General features: G+C 41.4%; 1 protein-coding gene across 1 annotated transcript in view; it reads right to left on the bottom strand.

Annotated features, from left to right (window-relative positions):
* The window catches only part of dpep1 (dipeptidase 1), a 44,825-nt gene extending 24,089 nt beyond the window's left edge, over positions 1–20,736 (bottom strand). The window contains exons 1-6 of the mRNA XM_043706798.1: positions 20,608–20,736; positions 10,732–10,858; positions 6,651–6,783; positions 5,457–5,607; positions 2,708–2,777; positions 92–268 (exon numbers count right to left, since the gene is read on the bottom strand). Coding sequence (XP_043562733.1) covers positions 92–268; positions 2,708–2,777; positions 5,457–5,607; positions 6,651–6,783; positions 10,732–10,858; positions 20,608–20,711 — 762 coding nt within the window. The 5' untranslated portion in view covers positions 20,712–20,736. The remainder of the gene's footprint in view (positions 1–91; positions 269–2,707; positions 2,778–5,456; positions 5,608–6,650; positions 6,784–10,731; positions 10,859–20,607) is intronic.
* Between the last annotated feature and the right edge of the window lie 3,236 nt (positions 20,737–23,972).

Below are 23,972 nucleotides of genomic sequence, written 5' to 3'. Positions count from 1 at the left end.
AAAGTATTTTCAAAAATGGTATGGATGCTTTCAAAATTTCAACAATATCTGATCAAAAAGAGAAGTATGAATTTATGATAGGATTTCTTACCACTTTCTTCAGAATTTCATCTGGTACATTGCGTCTATTGTTACATAGGGCATAGGCAGATGAGTGGCTAAATATGACAGGGGCCTTTGAAAGCTGCAGTACATCATTCATTGTCTTCATTGAAGTGTGAGCTAAATCGATGATCATTCCCAAGCGGTTCATCTCTTGTATGATTTTCTTAGATTCAAAAAAAAGAGAATAACAATTAAATTGTTTCACTGAAAGTATGGTGAACCTTATTTGTCAGATCATGTTTGAATAGATTTCATTCTGACTATTTGCAATCTTAGTTCCAGTCTTACTGTCTGCCACTAAACTGGAAGTACAGGCCATTTGGTTATAATGTGCATTTCGTTAACATAAATTTGTTGTAACGTGATTGATGAATTGGGGACACTGTTTCTAAAGTGCAAACTTTTAAAATGTGTGTTGGCTGTAATGCAATTACATTGCCAACACTTTAAGTGCTGTACCTAAAGCATGATTTTTCTATAATACAGTTGAAACTTTATTGCTGGAACAGCACAGCAGGTCAGGCAGCATCCAGGGAACAGGAGATTCGACGTTTCGGGCACAGGCCCTCTCTCTACAAACTCTCCTGTTCCCTGGATGCTGCCTGACCTGCTGTGCTGTTCCAGCAATAAAGTTTCAACTTTGATCTCCAGCATCTGCAGACCTCACTTTCTCCTTTTCTATAATACAGGCTTGCACAAGAGGTACCTGTAGATTCTTGTTCATTGAATGTTTTTTCTACTTGTTATGGACTAGGTCACACCACTCAAAACATTCTTAAGGAGGCAGCCCCAGACCATAATTTTGCAATTTGTTTCAGTAAGTGTGCAGTAAAAATTACCTGGAGTAAGATAGCTAGGTTGACTACTAGATTTTAAAACAGACAAAAGTTTATTCACAAAATTACACAATGAACCACAAAGAACAGAATAAAGAATCCCTACATAACTCAGCCTATCCAAACTCAACTTAATTATGCTATTCTGAATATACACAGCAGTCCAATAAGCAAACTCCCTTTAAAAACCAGTATAAATGGAACACATGTTTACAGGTTGAAGTTGAAGGGCAAAAAAAGAGAGAGAGAGGTTCCACACAGCTCTGTGTTGAACTTCTCACCAGCTCAGACTGAACTAAAAACTGCTCAGCTCAGCTAAAGAGCTAGGAGACATTGAGGTCTGCAGATGCTGCAGATCAGAGTTGAGAGTGTGTTGCTGGAAAAGCACAGCAGGTCAGGCAGCATTTGAGGTGCAGAAAAATCGACATTTCGGGCCAGAGCACTTCATCACGAAGGGCTGATGAAGGGCTCCATCCTGAAATGGCGATTTTCCTGCTTGTCAGTTGCTGCCTGACCTGCTGTGCTTTTCCAGCAACACACTCTCAACTCAGCTAGAGAGCTGACCAGGTCACTTCTAAAAACATGGCCACTTTGGCCTGAAGTCTCATCTGTTTACATATAAACAAAAGGCCTCTCAAAATCCTTTTCATTTCTGTACCAAACCAGACTGATTGGAGCCCGGCCCGGTTTATTGCCCCTCTGAAAAAAATCAAGGGCAGAGTCTCCTTGAGCCAAGGAACAGCTTTTAGACAAAAGGACTAGCTTATGGTATAAGAAGCATTGTTAACACAACCTTTACAGGTTATGTTTTTTAAAGATTGATGCTCCAGTTATTAATAAAACAACTTCAGCATATAAAATTTTCTTAATTTATGATTTGAAGGAGGAATTGCATAATAATATGGTTTTTGTAGGTCTGTTTTGTACCCAGTGCTTCAAATTTTCAGGTCTTAAAAATGATCTTCACATTATTTTGAGAGCAGCATGAGCATCTTGACTGTCATAGTTCAAAGGAAGTGTTCATCACCATTAACTTGGGGTAAGTAAGGACACCCAGCTTTATCCACATCCTAAGAACAAATTTATTAAAGTAATTGTTTTGAAGATTAACCTGTCTTTTAGAATTTTAGGTGGCAAACAACAATATTTGCAGAGAAATTGTCTTGTATTTTCCATATATTGCCTGTTTATTTGCCTCACTATCTACATTGAAATATTCCAATGGTGCACTGTACACAGAAGGCCCTGTCTATTTAAAATCTGTATGAATTATGTCACAAAACTGTATTTTGATTTATAGTCAGGACTACCAGGAATGTACACCATAAATTTGGGAAATACCCTTTCTCACAAAATTCTGTTCATTTGTTTTAATGCTTAGAAAATCCAGGGAGGTAAACCCCCAAATTGATTGACAAGCCCTATGCCAGGAATGTGATTCCATTATATGCTGCTACGCATTTCATAAAAAGGCACAGGCAAGGAGTTCAAAACGCCATGTGTCATTCTGGTCAAGATAATGTCACAATCAATTGATGCAATGATGTGGTTCAAAGAGATCAACATCTACATTCAGGCTTGCAGGAAGTTGCAAAAGTTTTCAAATAAATAGTCATCAAAGACTTTCCTCCATGAAGTTTTGAAAATCTATTGAATGTATGGATTTGATTGGTACACAAAAGCCTTGTATTTATAGAAAGAATGCAATGATTAACACATTGAGATTTGAAATTAAACACTCTTTACCATTAGTGGCACATACTAACCTTTCCATACGTGGACAATCCATTACTCTGAGCTGGGTCATCTCCCATGTCCACAAGCCAGTTATCCGCCCTGAAAGATTTGAAAAATTGGGCTTTTGTCTCTTGAGGACAGATTCCAATGGAACATTGACTTATAAACTGAAAGCCTCCAGTGTATGTTGGTTAGCTGTCAGTCTTAATTGGTTATTTGTTGTGGCTTCAAGTGTATCTAAACCAACAGGACTAAACTGAATATACCTCATCCTTAAACAAGGACCTCGATTATCAAGCATTTGATTAACTGATTTTCGGATTATCTGAATAAGGTTGCAAGGTCCCGATGCTTGGCTAACTATGTTATCTGGCATTTGATTACCGAACACAATACTCCCCACCCCTTTGGATAATCGAGGTTCCACTGTACACACTGAGCAAATATCCATGAGTCTGCTGGGCTACAAACGTGCAGACATTAGATACCCCATTAAAACTTAATCCGGCACTTAACTGCACGTCTGATAGATATAAATAAAACAAAGCATCACAGATACTGGAAATCTGAAACAAGAACAGGAATTGCTGGAGAAACCCAGCAGGTCTGTCAGCATCCAGGGAGAGGAAACAGAATTAACATTTTTATCCAGTTCTGAAGAAGGTTCACTAGCCTTGAAACACTAACTCTGTTTTCTCTCCACAGGAGCTGTTAGACTTCTGGGGTTTTCCAGCAATTTCTCATAGATATAAATGTGTGCCAACAGGCAAGCTGAAGTATCATGCTCCATTCTGACCTGTTAACCACACTGTTAGATTAGATTAAATTAAATTCCTTACAGTGTGGAAACAGGCCCATTCGGCCCAACAAGTCCACACCAACCCTCCAAAGAGTAACCCACCCAGACCCATTTCCCTCTGACTAATGCACCTAATATTACGATCAATTTAGCATGGCCAATTCACCTGACCGGCACATCTTTGGACTGTGGGAGGAAGCCGGAGCACTCAGAGGAAATCCACGCAGACACTGGGAGAACGTGCAAACTCCACACAGACAGTCACCCAAGGCTGGAATCAAACCTGGGACTTGACACTTGTATGTGAATATATTAAGAGTTCAACATAAACAATTTCTTTAAATTTGTTCATTCGCAGAAGTGGCCATTGCAGGATAGGTTAGTGTTAACATAAGGAAAAAAGGATCTGGAGTTGGCCAATCAGTCCTTTGGAACCAATTCCCTATTTAGAGTTCATGGTGATTGACTTCAATAACTTTTCCTGCCCAGTGCTTTGATGTTCCTAATATGGCAAAATCTATCAATCTCATTCTTGCATAAAACTGCATGATGAATTATATACCATCCTCTGGACAGACAATTCCAAAATTCATCTTCCTCTGAATGAAAAACATCCTCCTCATCTCAGTCTACATGACTGGCCCCTCATTCTGAGATGGTGTTCTTTGGTTCTACTCACAAAAATGCCCCCTTCCCCCACACCAGGCGAAACATTCTTCCGGCAATGACCCTGTTGATTCTTTTAGGAATTTTTAAAAAAATTTGAATGAGTTTTTATCTTTCTAAACTCCAAAAAATAAACTCAGTATATTTAATCTTTTCTCACAGTCTGTCCATTCTAGGAATTAGTTTGGTGATCCGTTGTTGCTCTCCCTGAATGGCAAGTATATCTTTCCTTCAATAACGAGACTAAAACTGTATACAAATACTTCAAAGTGCATGTGTAAAATGGGCTACCAGAGGAAGTGGTGGAGGCTAGTACAATTGCAATATTTAAAAGGCATCTGGATGAATATATGAATAGGAAGGGTTTAGAGGGATATGGGCCAGGTGCTGGCAGGTGGAACTAGATTGGGTTGGGATATCTGGTCAGTGTGGACGAGTTGGACCGAAGGGACTGTTTCTGTGCTGTACATCTCTATAACTCTATGACTCTAAGTGTGGTAACACTAGGAAGGCATCTTTTGTTCTTAAACAGTACTCAAATTCACCCTGTAGTAAAGTCCAACCATAGAATCATAAAATCAGTGAAGAAAAAGGCCATTTGATCCATTGAGTCTGCACTGACCCTCTGAAGAGCATCCTAACCAGACCCAGCTCCAGGACATACCTGGGCATTAGTCCACATTGTTAGATAGATGTCAGTCTAGTAGCTGTGCTGGAACAATTCGGCTAAGCATACAGCTAATACAGAACACAAATCCTCATAAATACTACCAGAATGTTGCCTTTTCAGTATCAAGTGCCTTAAGCCATTTCTTGATATGACATGGAATGAATCGCATTGGTGAAGAATGGCATCTGTGATGCTGGGGGCCTCAGGAGGAGGCTGGTGTCAACCATCTATCAAGCACCCCTGGCTTTAGCCTTGCTTTTTGCATTGCTGTGTTGGGCACCCTCATTATTGAGGACGAGGATATTTGTAGAGCCTCCTTTTCCAGTGAATTGTTTAATTGTCCATCACCATTCACAACTGGATGTGGCAAGATTAGATTTTTAGATTAGATTACTTACAAGTGGCAAGTTTGCAGAGCTTAGATCTGGCATTGTTCAGTTGCTTCGCTCTGTTTATAGCAGGCTGCTTTCATTGTTGGAATATAAGTAGCCTGCATTGTAGTTTCATCAAACTAATACCTCACTGTTAGTTATGTCTAGTGCTGCTTTTGCCATGTTCACCTGCACTATTCATTGAAACTTCATATAGCATACATGGACAGTATGTGTAAAAAGGAAAAAAAAGTATTTTAACTTTGTCTTACCATGGTGTGTTACAGCTGTGTGTGAGGGTCATGTATCTCACACCCAGCTCATAGAAGAGACGCAGTGTAGCCATGTTGCTGTCAATCGAGTGTCCACCCTCTACACCAATTAAACTGGCCACTTTACCATTTTTGAAAGATGCATTGATTTCTACATTCAACAAAAATTACAGGTTATATTGAATAATTCACTTGGATTCAGAAAAGTGACTTAGCACTTCTATATTTGCAAACAAATTTCAGAATTTTCCTATTTTTAATATTTGATTCTAATTGTTCTATTTAGTTTGTTTTATTTAAGTTCAAAATGTGAATTGAAAACTGGCCCATGCCTTGCTGCTGAACTGCTTAGTACCTTTCAAGTAATAATTCATTCTGTAAATACCTAAGAAGAGATTTTGCTGTATTCAGTAATGAAAGATTAAGCAAAGATTAAAATAAAGAATGTAATATTAACAGAATATACTTGTAGCCTTAAATTAAAAAAAGATAGCATTACTCCACGAGACTGAATGGTGCCAAACATGTCAGCCATTGTGGATAGACAGGAACTACAGATATGTTCCTGTGCAAATCTAAATTGGTTAATGCAGAGCTCTCCTCCTGATCTGGCAAAATCTGCTGGGGTCAAAGATAGAAGGCTCTGACTTTGAGCAACAATGTTTTTATTACTTCTTATTGATGCAGAGTTCAACTCATGGCATCTTGATATTGGATGCCATCAATACAGGGAGAACAGACTATACAATATTTTCCAAATCAGAACTTTAATGAGCTAAACTCACTGAAACTGGATGTGCAAGAATTAAATTTATACTTTGGCCACTGTTGAAAAATGTCAAACTTGTTCTGTCATTTCCTTTCAGGGGTATAATATGCGTTCAACATTGGAGCAAACATGCTGGACAGGCTGACTGGCTTTTTCTCATTTAATTATACTCCAAAAACATGCAGCTTTGAAATGCTTCCTCAGAATGAGCACAACACGAGCACGATCTGGTATGCTGAATACTGAAAGTTGCTGCACTGAATAGCATAGTATGAATTTGTGCTGATAACGCATTCTAGACGTGATTGTTCATCAGAGGATATGGTGAATGCAGTCTCAAGAACAGTTTGTAAATAAAATGTTGACACTTTAACTGAAACTGTTGACAATAGATAATAGGAATATATTAGAAGCTGATTACTCACCTTTGGTTGAACCTACACACTGGAAAATTTCTGGATATTCGAGACACATTCTGTGAATGACATCAATCTGCTCCAGTGTTTGTCTCACGGCATCCTTGTACTGGGTGTCACATGGTGTATATGCTGACCAAAACTGGAAGATGATTCCAATTTAGAACATTAACAAACTAGATTCACTGAAACAGGGTGTGCAAGAATTAAGTTTATATCTTGGGCATTACTTCAGGGGCACATTATATATTGTGCATTGGAACAAAACAGATTGGATGGACTGAATGGCCTATTCTCATTCCATAACAAAATATGCTTTATATTTGTCCTGATAATTATGTTCGTTTGTTTCTGTGGTAAAGCTGCATGACTGATAACAGTTTGAAAGGTGGATGACCAGGATGGTTCCATTGGAGTCATCAAAGGCTGATGTGAAATCTATTTTAGTGATCCTCATCCAATTAAAAAAAACCTGCTCCGATGATTCTTTTCCTGTGATTGCAAAGCAACCTATAGCTGGGTCTGCAGATCCCTTATATGCTGGAAACCGTATTGTGACTATCCTGATGGACAGATACCTGCTGCTAATCATTGCAGTAAATTGGTAATGGACGAGAATTCAATTGATCTAATGGTTGACATGAAAAGAAGTCCAGTTCATAAGGCGCCAGGCAAAACAAAGTTTGCTGTACTTCCATTTCATTGCCCTTTAGTGCTTGTTGTGGGCCACTTCTTCATGTGTTTGCAGAAAAATATAAGAGATCTAAATTTGGTTGGCAACTGCATTTATATTCACTGGTGGTCTGCATCCAAATGATGGTGATTCTGCTTTTGGGTGAGGTTGCACCACGATTTTTGTGTTCCAAGAGAGTCCATTGGTTATGAAATGAAAATGTTGTTTCAATAGTTCGTGAATTTTCTTGTGAGTATTAAAATTTAACATTCAACCCTTTATATACACTTTGTCTGGTAGATATGGAAGTGAGTCATACCATAATAATTCTTATAGAAAGTATGTGGGACCTTGTTCTTTTACTTACCTTGGCAATTCTTAAGGCTATTAAGACTCAATGGCTAAAGGACCCCTCATTCCTGATGAAGGGCTTTTGCCCGAAATGCTCATTCTCCTGCTCCTCGGATGCTGCCTGACCTGCTGTGCTTTTCCACCTGCTGCGCTCTCGACTCTTTTGTACTGTATGGTTCTAAACCTTTTCTGACACTGTTGCAGTGGATGAGGTAATAAAGACAGTACTGAGTGCCCCTGTTCACTTCTTATTATAATAACTGCACCACTATTTTACAGAGCTTCCTTATCTTAAATAAAATGCGCAGACATTCAAAGATTCAAATGTAATTTCTCAACAAATAAACTCCAACTATTCACTCACATGTTTTCTCACTTTGTAGAATGTTGCAACATTTTTCCAATAACTTTGATATGTTGGTTGAGGCAGGGACAAGACTAGCAATTTAACTTTCGGGGTGTAGGATCTTCAGGCATGATGCGGAAGGTGCAAAAGTGGAGGTGGTGTCCCATTATTTAATGCTTTAGTGCTTTATTGCATTACAGTAAGGAGAGATGATATCTTGGAAGGGTCATCAAATAAAGCTTTGTGGTTAGACGTTAGGAATAAAAAGGGGGCAGTCACACTTTTAAGAGTGTAGTGGAGGACTGGAAGATAGTTAAAGCAGTGTCTGAGGAAGAAGGGTGTTGGAAATAGACCAGGGAACTATAGATCGGTGAGTCATTCGTAGGGAAACTACTGAAAAAATTAGTGAAGGAGAAAATTAGCCTCTATTTGGAGATGCAAGGTTCGATCAGAGTTAGTCAGAGTGGCTTTGTCAGAAAGGGGTTATACCTGACAAATGTGATTGAATTTTTTGAGGAGTTGACCAAGTGTTTAGATGAGGGATAGGGTAGTTGATGTAGTTTGTAGGGATTTCAGCAAGTCTTTGACAAGACCTCACAAGGGAAACTGATAAAGGTGAAAGCTCATGGGATACTGAGTGAGTTGATAAGTTAGATCCAAAATTAGCTAAGTGATAGGTGACAGAGGGTGCTGGTAGCAGGCTGTTTGTATGATTCTAGCTTTGTGTGTGGTGGCATACCACAAAGATCAGTGCTTGGTCCCTTATTGCTTGTGATATTCAGAAGTGATATGGATGAGGTTGTGAGGGTGGTGATAAGTAAGTTTGTGGATGCACAAAGATAGATCGGGTGGGAAATGATGAGGAAAAAGTCTTAGGTAACAGAAGATTATAAACAGACTGGTCAGATATGCAGATCAGTGGCAGAATTTAACCCTGATAAATTTGAGGTGATGCACCTTGGAAGAAGGAAAAAGGCAAGGGATATTCAATGAATGGCAAGACATTAGGAAGCTCAAAAGAACTGAGCAGTCTTGGAGTGCTTATCCACAGATTCTTGAAGCTGGCAAGGCAGGTTAATATGGTAGTTAAGATATTACCTGGAACATTTACTATTAATAGGTTTGGCATGGATTTTAAGGGCAGGGAAGTCATTTTGGAGCTGGATAGAACTTTGGTTAGGCCACAGCTGGAGTACTGTATGCAGTTTTGGTCACCACACCATGCGAAAGATGCAATTGCAATGGAAGAAATGCAGAGGAGATTCACCAGGATGTTGCCTGGGATGGAGCATTTCCGGAATGAAGGGAGGCTGGGTAAGCTTGGGTTGTTTCTTTGGAGCAGAGAAAGTTGATGGTGGACCTGATAGAAATGTATACAATTATGGGGAGAAGGTGGGATATGCTGTTGTGGTGCAGTGGTAGTAACCCTACTTTGGACTGAGAGGCCTGAGTTCAAGTCCCACCTGCTCCAGAGTTATGCCATAATGTCTCTAAACAGGTTGATTACAAAATATCTACGAGATTATGAAGGGCATGGTGAATTGAAACTAGCTGTTTCCCCTACTCAAAGGATCAATAACAAGGAGAGATAATTTTAAAGTGAATGGAAGGAGGTTTGAGGAAGCATGTTTTCTCTCAGTGTGGTGGATGCCTGGATTGCATTGCTTGGGAGGGTAGCTGATTCCAGAAACCTCAATCTTTAAAAGGTGATTGACATGCTACAGCATTCAAGGCTTTGGGCCTAGTGTGGGAAAGTGGGACTAGTGCAGATAGTAGTGTATTTTTGATGGTACAGATCTGATAGGCCGAAAGGCCTCTTCTGTACTGCATGATTCTATGCTTTCATGTACAAGAAAATTCAAACGCCACTGCTACAAATTTTAATGGAACTCCCCAAAAACTCCAAAGAGAGATGCTGGATTGTTGTTTATTCCCATTACAAATGTTTTGCTCATTCATAAGGTTTTTTTTGTCCTCTCAACTTGGAGGATCACAAACTCTACCCACATTCAGTGCTTGTGTTTGCTTATGCCAATGGCAAAATTTCAATAGTAGTTAATCCTTACATCTTTATGTCTTGTGATATGTTTTTTCGAAGGTAAAGCAGGTATACAAATGCAGGTTGTTGTTTTTTCAGTCTGGTAATTGGACTGGCACAAGGCAGGAGAATGTCCATCCTGAGCTAGTGGGACATGTTGAAAACATGTTGTTTGTGATAACCAATAAATGATAGAAATATCCAATGCCCTGCTGTTAGAATTTTCAGACTGTAAATGGCTGTTTAAGGATAACATGAGGTGAACAAAAAGTGTTATGGGTGAATGCTTTGAGAATTCCTTGATTGGGGCAGCACGGTGGCTCAGTGGTTAGCACTGCTGCCTCACAGCACCAGGGTCCCAGGTTCCATTCCAGCCTTAGACAACTGCCTGTGTGGATTCTACACGTTCTCCCTGTGTCTGTGTGGGTTTCCTCTGGGTGCTCTGGTTTCTTCCCACAGTCCAAAGATGTGCGGATCAGGTGAATTGGCCATGCTAAATTGCCCATAGCATTAGGTGCAGTAGTTAGAGGGAGATGGGTCTGGGTGGTTTGCTCTTCGGAGGGTCATGTGGACTGGTTGGGCCGAAGGGCCTGTTTCACATTGTAAGGAATCTAATCAGGCCTATCTTTAGATGAGTGTTGCATATTAATGTGAAAATCAATTAAGAAGCAAACCGAAATACCTGTCCTCCTACAAGACCAGTCCTCAGCTTGGGAATGTTGGTTTGGGTTTCATTCAGCTTGTATAGATCCACCTTGCTCAGTTGGTTATGGTAACGTAGGAGAAGCTGCCATGGGAGGTCGTTATGTCTGAGAATGAATAAAATTGATTTCTAAAGTTAAATGTCAAGATGGACTGTGACACATTAGTTTATATACATTTGCTTACAATTTCCAATAAATCAGCAAGATCACAAAACCATTTAATTTCCATGTAAATTGAAAAATATTTTAATGTCATTGAGATGTTGAGCACCTCATTAGATTCCAAAAATTAAATACTGAGAATGAACCATGATTTTATTGTACAAATGGCTGTCCTTTTATATTAATTTCTACACATTGAAAAAAAGAAGGAAGTTTGCAACATGAGGAAGTGTGTGGGTTTAGTGTTTTAAACACAGGAAAATGTGCTTGCATCACGAGGCTGCCTCAAACCCATCTATAACAATAGTCAGCGTGGGGGCAAGAGGCTGGCCATAGACAGCCCTCTCAGATAATAAGATCTCCCTATTACTTTGTGCTCATCACTCACCTGGATTCATTTTTTACACACTTAAACATTCATGTCAGATCCACAGCTTTCCTGAAGCCTGCCATTGCAAGCAAGACATGAGCACAGTGATGATTTAGAATGCTGACTATAGTTCATTCCAATTCTGCAATTAATACTGAGTACTCAAAGCTGCTTTTTTTTTTGAACCCATTCGTGAGGTAGGGCTTGTTCACATTACTTTTGCTCAGAGCTAATTTCTACACTTTAGAGCTTTCACATTACGAATGGGTGCTGCCTGAACTGTCTGCGAATGGGCCTGGGACAGTGAGCAACATGATCAGGCTACTGTTGACAGACCTGGAGCTGTACAACACAGAAGGCAGTACCATTAGCAACAGCTGCTGATAAAATCTGAAGCTGGACATCAGAAAGAAGAGGGAGCAGCAGGTGGAGTACAGCTTGTAGAAGCCACCTCCCATGACATAGGAGATTGGGTTTCCTTGAGATATCGGAAAAGCTGTGTTTCAGGAGATTTGGCTTGTCACCTTAGCTGGTGGAAGACATCTGTAGCTTCCTGGAAGACCCACAGCTCCTTGGCATTTGTGTCTTGCTTTACAAAAAGCTTTTAAAATAATCAACCTAACCTATTTATGTCTGGGCCCTTCCAAAGCTCCACAAAAGATCTCTTGATCAGTCAGGACTTTATTCACTGGAATTTACAAGAATGAGAGGGAATCTCATAGAAACCTATAAAATGCTAACTATAATTGAAATGAGAATGAATTTCTTTACCCACAAAGTGGTGAGCCTGAGGAATTCTCTTCCACAGAAAGCAGCTAAATTCAAACCATTGAATGTTTTCAAACAGGAGTTAGATATAGTTTGTAGGGCTAAAGGGATCATAGGGTAGCGGGAGAAAACAAGAACGTGTTACACAGTTGGATGATCAGCCATGAACATACTGAATAACATAGCAGATTTGATGGGCTGAATGACCTACTCCTGCTCCTATTTTCTATATTTCATTTGACACCTCACCAATACATAAGCCAAGTGACTGACTAATAACTATATGAATTTAGCCTTTCTTAACAACACTAATGAGACTGCGTGGGTTCTCAAGTTCGTATCTCTGTCTGACATCTCACACGTTGGCTGATATGTGGCAATTTATAGATCAACACAGGGTCAACATGGAGTGGTGATAAACGGTGGGGTTTCCATTCTGTTTATGTGCAGCTGTGTTCCAGAATTCCAGGCAGCAGAGAATGTGGCATTTCACGTCCCTGACATTGCTGCACTTGGAAACATACACAAGGCCAACTGCTAGAAGCAGCCCCTGGACCCTCCCTTCTTTTTCACACCCCAATCCAAGCCACCCTGAGACCTACCCTATTTTCTGGACCAATCCTCAAGACCCTCCTCCAGGCACACAACACCCCTAACTCACCTGGCACACAGCCATCCTCACCCATCTGGCACACAACCACCTTTACCCACCTGACACACAACCACCCTCACCTATCTAGCATAAACACTCCTCACCCACCTGGCACAAACACCCCTCACCCACTTGAAGTCAAAGAAGATCTTTTGTATTTGGAGTTGGTACACAAAACAGCTCTTATCTACCTGGCATAAACACCCCTTACCCACCTGGAACATAACCGCCCTCACCCACCAGGCACAAACACTCCTTACCCACTTGGTACAAACACCCTTACCCACCTAGCACCTTCAACTGCACACACCTATTTACCCTTTCACAAAAGCTGTCAAAATGACTGGCTGCGTGGCTGGACATTTAAATCTGAAAGCAAAGCCCGCTGAGTGCAGCTGAAGAGGTGGCGTTTCCAGGTTAATTTGCTTCACTGCTGGTTTTGTGAATTCCTAAGACAGATTTATAACAGAAGGCCCCTGTCCAGGAATCTCTCGCACAGAAAGCATCTCAAGTAAACAGGTTTTTTTAAAGTTGGTCAGAGTCGGAAATAGGCTAATCAATGATTAGCAGAAAATTTTCCACTATGTATGGTAAATAAATATGTTGCAATTTTAGATTGAGGGAATGACAGAATTTCATGAGGATGTAGAGGTTCCTTGTATTGATGTGTTAGGTGACTCTCACATTCCTCACATCTTACTGTATTTGTGATGTACTTGTTGAATGCTGACCAATATACAGCATTCTCATCCAGGTGCCTTGTTTGCTCTACACCATGTGCCCCTCATGTAACTGTGATAACATATCTTGGTGAAGAGCTGTGAGTTCAAGCACCTGATTCTCTTTAAAAGATATGCTTCTTGAGGAACCTGGTTCATAGCTACTGTATATAGTCAAAACCAGTATCTGGCCCCTCTCATGCAATGTCAGACCATCCCACTATGATAAGCTAACTGTTTAGTTGTAAGTTTGGTGAAACGTCTTGCATTCTTAGTCAGATTTAGGAATCTGCTCAGTGTGTCCAAAGTAGTTATCTTGGTCAAATATCAGGCTTGTAGAATATATTGAAGTTGTTTCTCTGTACCTTTACCAGAAACCATTTTAATCTATATGGTGCATTTGTCAGTGGTTTACACTCTATCACTTCCAATGGTTCATGATTGGTTTCCAAATGGAACTGTTTGCCAGACAGATGCATATGGATGCATGCAATTACAAATACCAAAGCAAATATGTGATACTCTATATTGGAACAATTGGAGTGTGGACCTTTGGGTCTGAAACCAATTAGCTTGCCATCTTGTATGATACACATTCCTGACCTTTTCTGTGATGCATCAACTTCAAGAATCTTGTTCCTTCAGTCATAGTAAGATGTGTGTAGTATGCAAGTCTGAGCTGACAAAGCTTGTTTGAGTGAATCAAATACATATTGATGGTCCTTCTGCCCATACATATGAGATGCCTTTCCTTAAGAGGTCTCCTAACAATGACACTTTATCAAAAACAATTGGTGTGTAAAGTGCTGGAGTCAAAAATGCAAGGTATCTCCTCAGATCATCTTTGTCTTCGAGCACTAGGCATGTGTTGCACTCTTCAGTTTTGTCAGGATGGATCTTGTAATTTGGACAAAAGATCAAAGGAGGTTGTTCTGACCGATATCCACCCATCACTTGCTGCTGTTGAAGCTGAGTCCTTCATGATGAGCTGCTGCATTACTGAGTATAGATTTTAGTTGTGCTCTTTTTGAGTTATGCCCATCATGGCAACATCATCAGCAAAACAGACACATCCAGACATACCTTCTGTAATTCTATCACAGACTGCTAGAGCAAATCCTGGCTAATGGGTAGACAGAAAAATGGGGGCTGGAAGCAATATCTTCCAATAGTATTCCAAAATAATGATTTATTGAGATTCCTTTGTCAAGTGAGCTGACTAATTTGGGACTCAATTCCTCTAATGTTGGAATTTTGTGCAGACATATCATTAAAGAAAGATTTAGATGTTTTGGGTCCAAACGATTTTGCCATTTTTCTGTAGCACATATGTAATTAAACTGCACCAGTCTGTGTGCTGATGGACATGATGAATAATCCTCTGTATCATTCAGCTAACTCTTAAGCCTATCTTGTATGTGAACACTGCACTTTCCAATTGATGGAATTGCACTTCTCTGAAGTGCAAATAAATCGACTTTGAGGTTTCCTGTGATGTTGAATCTGTCTGTATATATTTGTTGTAAGTTCTGGATTGACTCATGTGATTACTCTTGGCCTGTGCTGTTGTGTTTGGTACATTTGTGATCTTATGACTTTGTACATAATGGTAATCTTGTAATTGCTGGTCTGTTCATGCTCACCAGGTAAAATAAATTTCATGCAGAATTACCATAGCTACATTTCATTTTCAATGTTCTAATGCCAATATATGCATCCAATTTTTGCAATTCTATATTGTATTAATGTCAATTATCCAGATACATGTCCTTCAGCATTCTGACTGGTACAATTATATTCACTCACAGATGTGGGTGGCTCTGGCTAGGCCAGCATTTATTACAAACACTCATACTTTTTGAATGCGATCCCATGAAGGCTTGACGTATGAACATTTCCTGTACTTATGAACAGCAGCTTTACATCACCCTGCATTGTCTTCTGACTTGTGTACAAATCAACTTGTGAACAAACTCCAGAGTAGGATCCATTCACAATCTAGAGACTGCTTGGATTTTTTTATTCACAACTGGGATGTGGGTGTCACTTTCTGGCCAGCACTTTTGTTAACTTGTTGACTTTGAGAAGGTGGTGTGAACTGCCTTCTTGAAACACTGTGGACCATATGCTATAGGTAGACTCACAGAGCTATTCCAGAATGTTGACCCAGCTGGCTGGCACGTGTTGACTTTGGTTTTACGTGTCTTTGCCAGCTTTCTTCAGTCATATGGTATTAATAACTGCACAGGCTTCTAACTGTTTCATTTTGTCCACACGCTGTGTCACGTTCGCAATGAACCTGTATAGCTCACAGTACACACTCTGAACCTTTGCCCTGGTCTCTCTTATTGCGAACCTCATATTCTTGCTTGCACCAATGCAGGTCTCGGACACACTTCCTGTTACTGCTACTAGCATGCTATACATGCTTCTTGTTTGTTACCTCCTATCATAGCCTCTGGTTGCATCTCTGGAAATAGATTTCTTGTGCTGGCGATTCCTCCCAGTGTCCTAACATACTGTGATTTGCAGTGATCTTTGAACACAGGACAGCTTCAGATGGGTGCAGGAGCTCACACGCTACACAATTTGCTTGCTTTCAGGGTCCTGACTACAGAGCACAAGTATAGGTAAAGTATCCAATGCTTGCAGATGTTGATATCTGGCTATTATGTCTTCATCTTTTTTCCGTTTTCCTTAGCAGTGTACAAATGTTGTGATCTCTCTTTCTTTTTCTCCAAGAGGTCTTCTTGAAAAACTTTGATAGGGTTGAACATAAGACTGCTCCCATTACGACTCAGGTGGTTCAGCCACTGAGAACTCACAGTCTTTGCTCTTCTCACAGCACTTACTGATAAAACTAGTCAATTGATTCTTGTGGCTGTTGGCTGTAAAGCAGTTTAAACCAAATGTGCCAATTTAGAAAGAGAACTTTGGGCAGTGGTGTACAGATGTGAGAAAAGTCTATGGGAGAATTTCATGGTGGACAGCAACTATTATTGACTGGGATCGTTCTAAAACAAAAATTGGTGGAAAGCATCAGCAAGATTATACAGGTTACTTCTGTGGCATTCAAAGCTATGATCTGACTCTGAAACGCAAGCCATATCTCTATCTGTCATCACGAGAAAACCAGGAAATAAAAGATCGAACTGTAAAGATCCATCACTTAGCAAGGTAATGAGACCAACAAGGGCATAGAGTTACTGGTGTACTCTCAGCTTGAGATCCACAGATGGCCTGATTAGGTGCAACTAACACAACCAGTAATACTACAATATTGCTCAATCAGAGGTGGCACCTTGCTTGAAGATGATATTGTGTTGGTCTAATCCAGAATCACTGTATCTAAAATAATGTAGGAAGAACTTCTTCAGTAGATACATGAAGTCTGCATGGGAATGGAAAGGCACATCAACTCTGTACTGGACATGCATCACATCAGAGAAATATTCTTTCTGTGCAGTGTTGTTGAATGTGTAGAAATACACAGCAGAAAGAATCACCTAGTCCATGGTTAATGCTGACCAATTCTCAAAATAATCAAGAATGGTTTTGAATGGCAGTATTGAGTATTATTCAAAGTTCCCATGCATTAAAAATTTGAAAGTTAACAGCTACTACAATCTGTAGTATAAGTTCTGATTGCTGAGGAAGGATTCCTGAAAATGTATGTAACAGTAGAACCAAATTAATCTCTAGAGAGTTTAAGAATTTTCTGAACGGTATGAGTTTACCATTATAACCTCATTCCCACATTACCCAAGAGGCTACATCTTCATAGAAGTACATGATATGGTGGCTCAGTGGTTAGCACTGCTGCCTCACAGCACTAGGGACCTGGGTTTGAATCCAGCCTCGGGTGACTGTGTGAGTGGAATTTGCACATTCTCCCTGTGTCTGCATGGGTTTCCTCCCACAATCCAAAGATGCACCGGTTAGGTGGATCAGGTTCGGTGGGTTAGTCATGGGAAATGTAGGGACAGGTAGGGGTGTGTGTCTGGGTGGGATGTTCTTTGGAGAGTTAGTGTGGACTTATTGGGGGTGAATGTCTTGTTCCAGCACTGTAGGGATTCTGTGACTGTCTACTCAACAAAAATAGAGGGTCCTCATATAGTCCCAAGAGGCAAAGGAAAACCTGGACATTGTCTTATTGTTGCTCTGAGCTACTCTCAGGGCTGGCAATGAAATTACCTGCAGAGCTACTTAATGGCAGAAAATACAAGACAACTCAGGTAATCAGGATACAAATGACCAAGAGGAAGTAAGACATCAATTCACCAATGAACAGGTAGAAAAAAGTCAACACTTTCATCAAAATGTCAAGCAAGGAGTTGTTAAATGACAAACCAAAAATGCTGAACATGCAAGCAAGGAGGAACACTGAGGTGGTAGGAGAGAGAGAGAAGCCTGTGTGAGCAGGGAGGAACACTGAGGTAGCAGGAGAGAGAGTGAGAGAATGAGAGAGATCTGTGTGAGCAGGAGAAACATGAGGGAGGCAGGACAGAGAAACCTCTACGTCCCCGTGACCTTTAATCTCCCTCACCCTCTAACCACTGTCTTTCACTTTTGTTCCACTTGCCTCCAGCCGTTCACCAACCACAGCAGTCTCATCACTTTTCCACCTCTGTTCAGCTCAGAAGAATCATGTTGGACTTGAAACTTTAATACTATTCCTCTCTCTGCACAGATATTGCTAGGCTTGCTGCGTTTCTCCTACAGTTTCTGTTTTGGTTTTATATCTTCAGCAGCAGAATCTTGTGTGTTTATTTTTGATTTTGAAGAGTCTGGAGCAGCTGCATTAAGGGGAGACGTGTCAGCATCCTCAGCAGAAAACAGGCAGGGTATAGGAGCAGAAAGCAACATGTGTGCTGACTTGTGGCACCAAAATCCATACATTTGAAAGCCTACAACATGCAACTCCCAATAACATTTCTGTGATAATATCTCCCAAAACAGAATCCATGTCGCCCTGACTGCAGTTGCAGATCCTTCTAATTGTTGCTGGAAGTGACTTGCACCAATTCCTACTGTCTTTGTTTGGTGAATGCCAGCAGGAGCAAGTGATAGTCAGAGAGACCGAGACAAAAATACAAATGGGGTTTTATCTACATTCCATGACCCTAAATGTCTAATACAGCCTCCTGGATTGAAGTAATCTCAAAAATCAAGCTGGACAGCAAGGCAAAAACAAATCAGTGGCACCTCTTGATTTTGATCACACCAATCTTATGCTTCTTAACATCTGGAAGAGACAGAAAAATGAATTGGAAATTCTCTACCTGGAGCAAAAATAATCCCAATAGACAAAGGCATTCGTGTTATCTGAATTATAAATGATTTTCCATGGCATGGCGGTCTCTCAGTCTGGCATGGCAGCCTCCCGGCCCAGGGCTTTCGACCTGGCCCAGCAAACTGTCAGCTGGTGTGGTGGTCTCTTGGCCCAGCATGGCAAACTCTCAGCCGGTGTGGCATGGTGGGCTTCCAACGGTACATGGCGGACTCTCGGCCTGGTGTAGCAATATCTCAGCGTGGACTCTCAGCTTGGTATGGTGGTCTTTCGGTGGTACATGGCAATCTGTCAGCCTGGTGTGGCAGTCTCTCAGCCCAGCGTGATGGTCTCTCGTTCCGAGCATGGCAGTCTTTCAGCCCAGTGTGGTTGTCTTGTGGCCCAGTGTGGCAGTCTCTCGGCAGTACTTGCCGATCTCTCAGCCCGGTGTGGCAGTTTCTCGGCAGTGTCTTGGAAGAATATGGCAGACTCTTAGCCTGGTGTTGCGGTCTCTTGGCCCATTGGTGGTCCCGGCCCAGTGTGGGAGTCTCTCAGCTGTTTATGGCAGACTCTCGGCCTGATGTGGTGATCCCTAGGCGCAGTGAAGTGGTCTCTCACCCTGGTGTGGCAGTCTCTTGGCCCAGTGAAGTGCTCTCTCACCCTGGTGTGGCGGTCTCTAGGCCCAGTGTAGTTGTCTCTCAGCCTGGTGTGGTGGTCTCTCAGCCTGCTGTGGTCTCTCGGTCCGGTGCGGCGGTGTCTCGGCAGTACATGGCAGACTCTTGGCCTGGTGTGGCAGTCTCTCGGCCCAGCGTGGCGGTCTCTCAGCCCGGTGTGGTAGTCTCTCAGCCTGGTGTGGTAGTCTCTAGGCCTAGTGTGGCAGTCTCTCGGCAGTACATGGCAGACTCTCGGCCCGGTGTGGCAGTCTCTCGGCAGTACATGGCAGACTCTCGGCCCGGTGTGGCAGTCTCTCAGCCCAATGTGGCGGTCTCTCGGCCCCGTGTGGTGGTCTCTTGGCCTGGTGTTTTGGCCTTTCAGCACGCTGTGGCAGTCTGTCCAGTGTAGCAGTCTCTTGGTAGTACATTGCAGTCACAGCCCGGTGTGGCAGTCTCTCAACCCAGTGTGGTGATCTCTTGGCCTGGTGTTTCGGCCTCTTGGCGCGGTGTGCAGTCTGTCGGTCCAGTGCAGCGGTCTCTCGGCAGTACATTGCAGTCTCAGCCCGGTGTGGCGGTCTCTCGGCCCGGTGTGGACTTCCAATCTCGGGGTGATTCTTCAAAATGTGGTCCCACCGTGGATAAGCACTTAAGAAACACTGATTTTTGAACTTTCAGCTTTATTTCTTTATTTTCTACTTAAGGCTAAGGTCTGCAATGCGTAATTTTCAACTTATTTTGCATGTTTTACTCTAAAGTTACTGCAATGTTCAACTTCTAACTTTGTTCCTTCTTTCTATCTTGTTCTTAATATTCTGTAACAACAGTGTGGCAACATTATATACTTTTTATTGTACACCTGTACTTTTATATTTGAGTACATGTATCAATAAAACCAAAATCAAACCAAGCTTGGCCTTGAAAAATTCAGCCAGTGAGATCTGCATTTCCACCATATAGATCACAGCTTCTCCAAGCACAGAGGAGAGCGGACATAAAACCTCTCCTAATAAAGCACTGACCATTGAAGATAGGTGAGGACACTCAAAGGTGTAACTAATTGGTACTGGAATTTTTCCTCATCCATTTCAAGCATATATATCAAGAAAGAAAGACAGCGCTATGTCAGATGACCAAAACATTTCTTGAAAGCTACAGCCAACCAAATGCATCTCATTATCTTCATATATGACAGCTTGATGACTTTTGAGGAAGTTTACATTTGAAACTTTTAAAATTTCATGTTAAATTTCACTGCACTCACCCATCTATGAGAGGAGTTTCTTTCATTAATGTCTCTGCCCGTTGTCTATATTGATCTGCAGAACAGAATGTATCAACACACAAAAGGAAAAGAAAAACCCACATTTTCTTTACTGCTGATACCTGTGGCTCAGACATGATTTTAGTTGAACTTCCTGTTTTCTTTCTTACATTTTATATCTGTAAGATAAGATGAACCTTTAACCTCTCAGCTTTTAAATTCATTATCTTTTGACACAGTAACTATAAATTCTGTTCAAAGGTAATCATGGCAATTTATGCCATCTGGAAGTGAAAATACAAGGAATGATCTTGATCAGATTATTAGTCCTGTGACATTTGTAACCACAAATATGAAAAACTTGCATTTCAGAGCATTAAGCTGCTGATGCGTTGTTATTGCACTAAAGGTTCTAGATCTAACAGTCAATTTGAGAATCCACGCGAACAAACCACATAGACCTAAATAGCAAAAAGGTGAAGATTTTTTATTGGTGATCAGCACCAGAATTTACACGCTTGAGCGGCATTCTGCTTAAATTCGAGACACATGAAGCAAGAGCTACCACAAGCCTCAGCCTCAGCTGTAGCTTTACTGAGCCTCTGCATGTCAGGGTTTCGAGTGTTTTGGTTACAGGATCAGATCTCTGCAGATAAATGAAAGAGAGAATGTGTGAGAAAGTGCGTGTGCATGTGTGTGAGAGGGAGAGACTGGGTGCAATTTTCATTTCTCAGCTAATTATGGAAGTAAGCACAAAAGGTGGAAGGGACTTCTGCTTGGGGGAGTTGGGGTAATGCAGGTTTCCTCAGAAGATTACATTCTTTTAAACACGTTACATATACACACATGGGAAAACGCCACATTTCAGTAGGGGTGAATAGGAAGTTCTTTCTCCTACTGGAAACTTCCATGCTCCAACTTCCAGACACACTATTTAAAATGCTCACCATTTCACTGTCTGAATCTAAGAGCATTCACCTAAACTTTGCTTATCAAAACCGAAAGGACTGTGGATGCTGGAAATCCAAGACAAAAATAGAAATTGCTGAAAAAGCTCAGCAGACCTGGCAGCATCTGTGGAGAGAAATCAGAGTTAACGTTTTGGTTCCAGTGACCCTTCCTCAGAACTATTTTTGTCTTTGTTTATCAACCCCGCCACTTCTCAACATGTCACATAACCTGCAAAAAGCAGTGCCACAGCTCAGTTCATGAACAAAGGGAGGTCATCGTTTTAAGGGATGGGACCAGGAGGCTGTCCCACATCACCAAGGTGGCCTAGATTAAGATTGATGTGGCAATCAGTGCCCATGGCACTCGGAGGTGGGCAATGCCACAAAGGGATCTCTTGTATACTGGCAGAGTAATTGCCATTGTCTACTCAATGCATCATGCTGTTATGAGTACAAGTTGGCATTGTAAGGCATTGCCACTGCACAGGAATGTTATTCACAATATTGGCTGCCGGGCACCTCTATCACAAACCTCATCCCTCTTCACTGTGCGTACCCATTTTGTATTTGCAACACAGTGCCATCTGCCAACCGTCACATTTTAAACAGAGAAAAAGCACCAAGAGTCAGCAGCTCACACACCACCAGTCATTCGCCTTTCATCACAACAAGAAGGGAGCGGTATGCCTGGAACTAGGGTGTCCATGGTATTTGAAGAGCAGTTTGCTGAGCCGACTGTACAATAAGGGAATTGGTGCATGTGTGGAAGGGAGGTGGGATATCTGCAGTCATCTCATGAAAACTCTCCAAAGCAGCTACTCCCAATTACATAGCAAGCACCAGAGTCTTGGGTTAGGGTAGTACTTTGTGACACTAACAAATCTTTAGGTTCTTCTCTGCAGTTTCCAGATCCCATTCATAGTCCAAGCCAGAAGAGAAAATGCCTTCAGGCCTATGCTATCTTTCCCAACACCACAGCGCACACCTCTGCAATGTCAGAGTCTGGACCATCTGAAGAAACACCATCAAGGCATTTCACTCTACCCTCCATTAGTGCAGAAATATTCAATATAAGAAGGATAAGGGCAACAGGTACATGGGAACACCACCACCCGCAAGTACCTCCAAGCCCCGCACCAGCCTGACTTGAAAATATATCTCTATTCCTTCCCTGTTGCTGGGTAAAAATCCTGGAATTTCCTCCCTAAGGGCATTGTGGGTCTACCTCGAGCAAATGGATTGAAGAAGGCAGCTCACCACCACATTCGCAAGGCAGGAGATGGACATGGACAATAAAACTGACAGCTGTCAAAAGGAAACATGGCTCATCTTCTTCTGACAAATCTGCACAGCAAAAGTACAGTCAGAATGGAAGCATGGTTCCACATTCTGAGGGAGCCCTGACTAGAATCTTCTCTCAGGAAAGCACAGCTGAATTCTTTAGTAAAACAGAAAGGGCACAGTGGCAACTGCATGAGATTGCCACTTTTCTCTTGGCATGTCATGGATCATCATTTCTGTTCAGTGGCGCAATCATACAGCAGCGCCAATATGAAATCTTCTAACTGATAGATACCAATAGTCCAACAGTAGCAGGACCACCTCTACAGATCTCAGATCTCAGCATTGTAACCATTCATGAGGTTAAAACCACACCCACAGTAGTGAGAATGAAACAGCTACAGGACTTCCCCCTTCTGTATCAGAGAAGAATGAAACAGATACACAATCAACCATCTACCACAATTATACACCTGATAGTGAGATAATCAAAAATCCAGTCACACGTACCTGGTTGCCAGTAAAAGTTCCTAAAATGTACCATCAGCTCAGGTCATAAGGTTACATTGCAATTAAATAGAAGGCAGCTCAGATCAGTGTACAATTCACCAATCACTCATGCAGGCAATGAAGAAGAGAGCTCTGATGATAATGACTGTGCGAGGATGCTGAGGGACAGTAACTAAAGGCAAAACAACCAAATTGTCAGCCAAGAGCAATCAAGAATAACACATACCTCTGCAGATGGGTATATGAATATTGGGTCAGCATGAGCTGTCAAGTTTCCAAAACACTATATCAAAGTTTGAATTATTAATCTGTTAGCTCTGTTTATATATGTCTGGTTAGTTCTTGACTGGACAATATGCGCTTATGTGCAATGTTGTCTGATTGGGATTTATTTTCTTTGCAAGAAGATGGATGTACTCTTAAACAGCAGATATGTGAAAAACTCTTAAAGAACATGCTCATGATGTCATCACTGGGGTAGGCTCAAGGAGCTGAATTGCATATGCCTGTTTCTAGCTTTTATGGTCTGATGTGTAATAGGCGTGTGACTTCATGTTGTAATGTTCTCAATTTTCATCTTACTGAGCTCTGTCCCCTTACAGCATGATTCATGAGAGAAGTTTG

Source organism: Chiloscyllium plagiosum, chromosome 17 (assembly GCF_004010195.1).
Source record: "Chiloscyllium plagiosum isolate BGI_BamShark_2017 chromosome 17, ASM401019v2, whole genome shotgun sequence".
NCBI classification, from domain to species: Eukaryota; Metazoa; Chordata; class Chondrichthyes; order Orectolobiformes; family Hemiscylliidae; genus Chiloscyllium; species Chiloscyllium plagiosum.
Note: the sequence above shows the minus strand (reverse complement) of the source record. Positions and strands in the feature narration are given on the sequence as shown.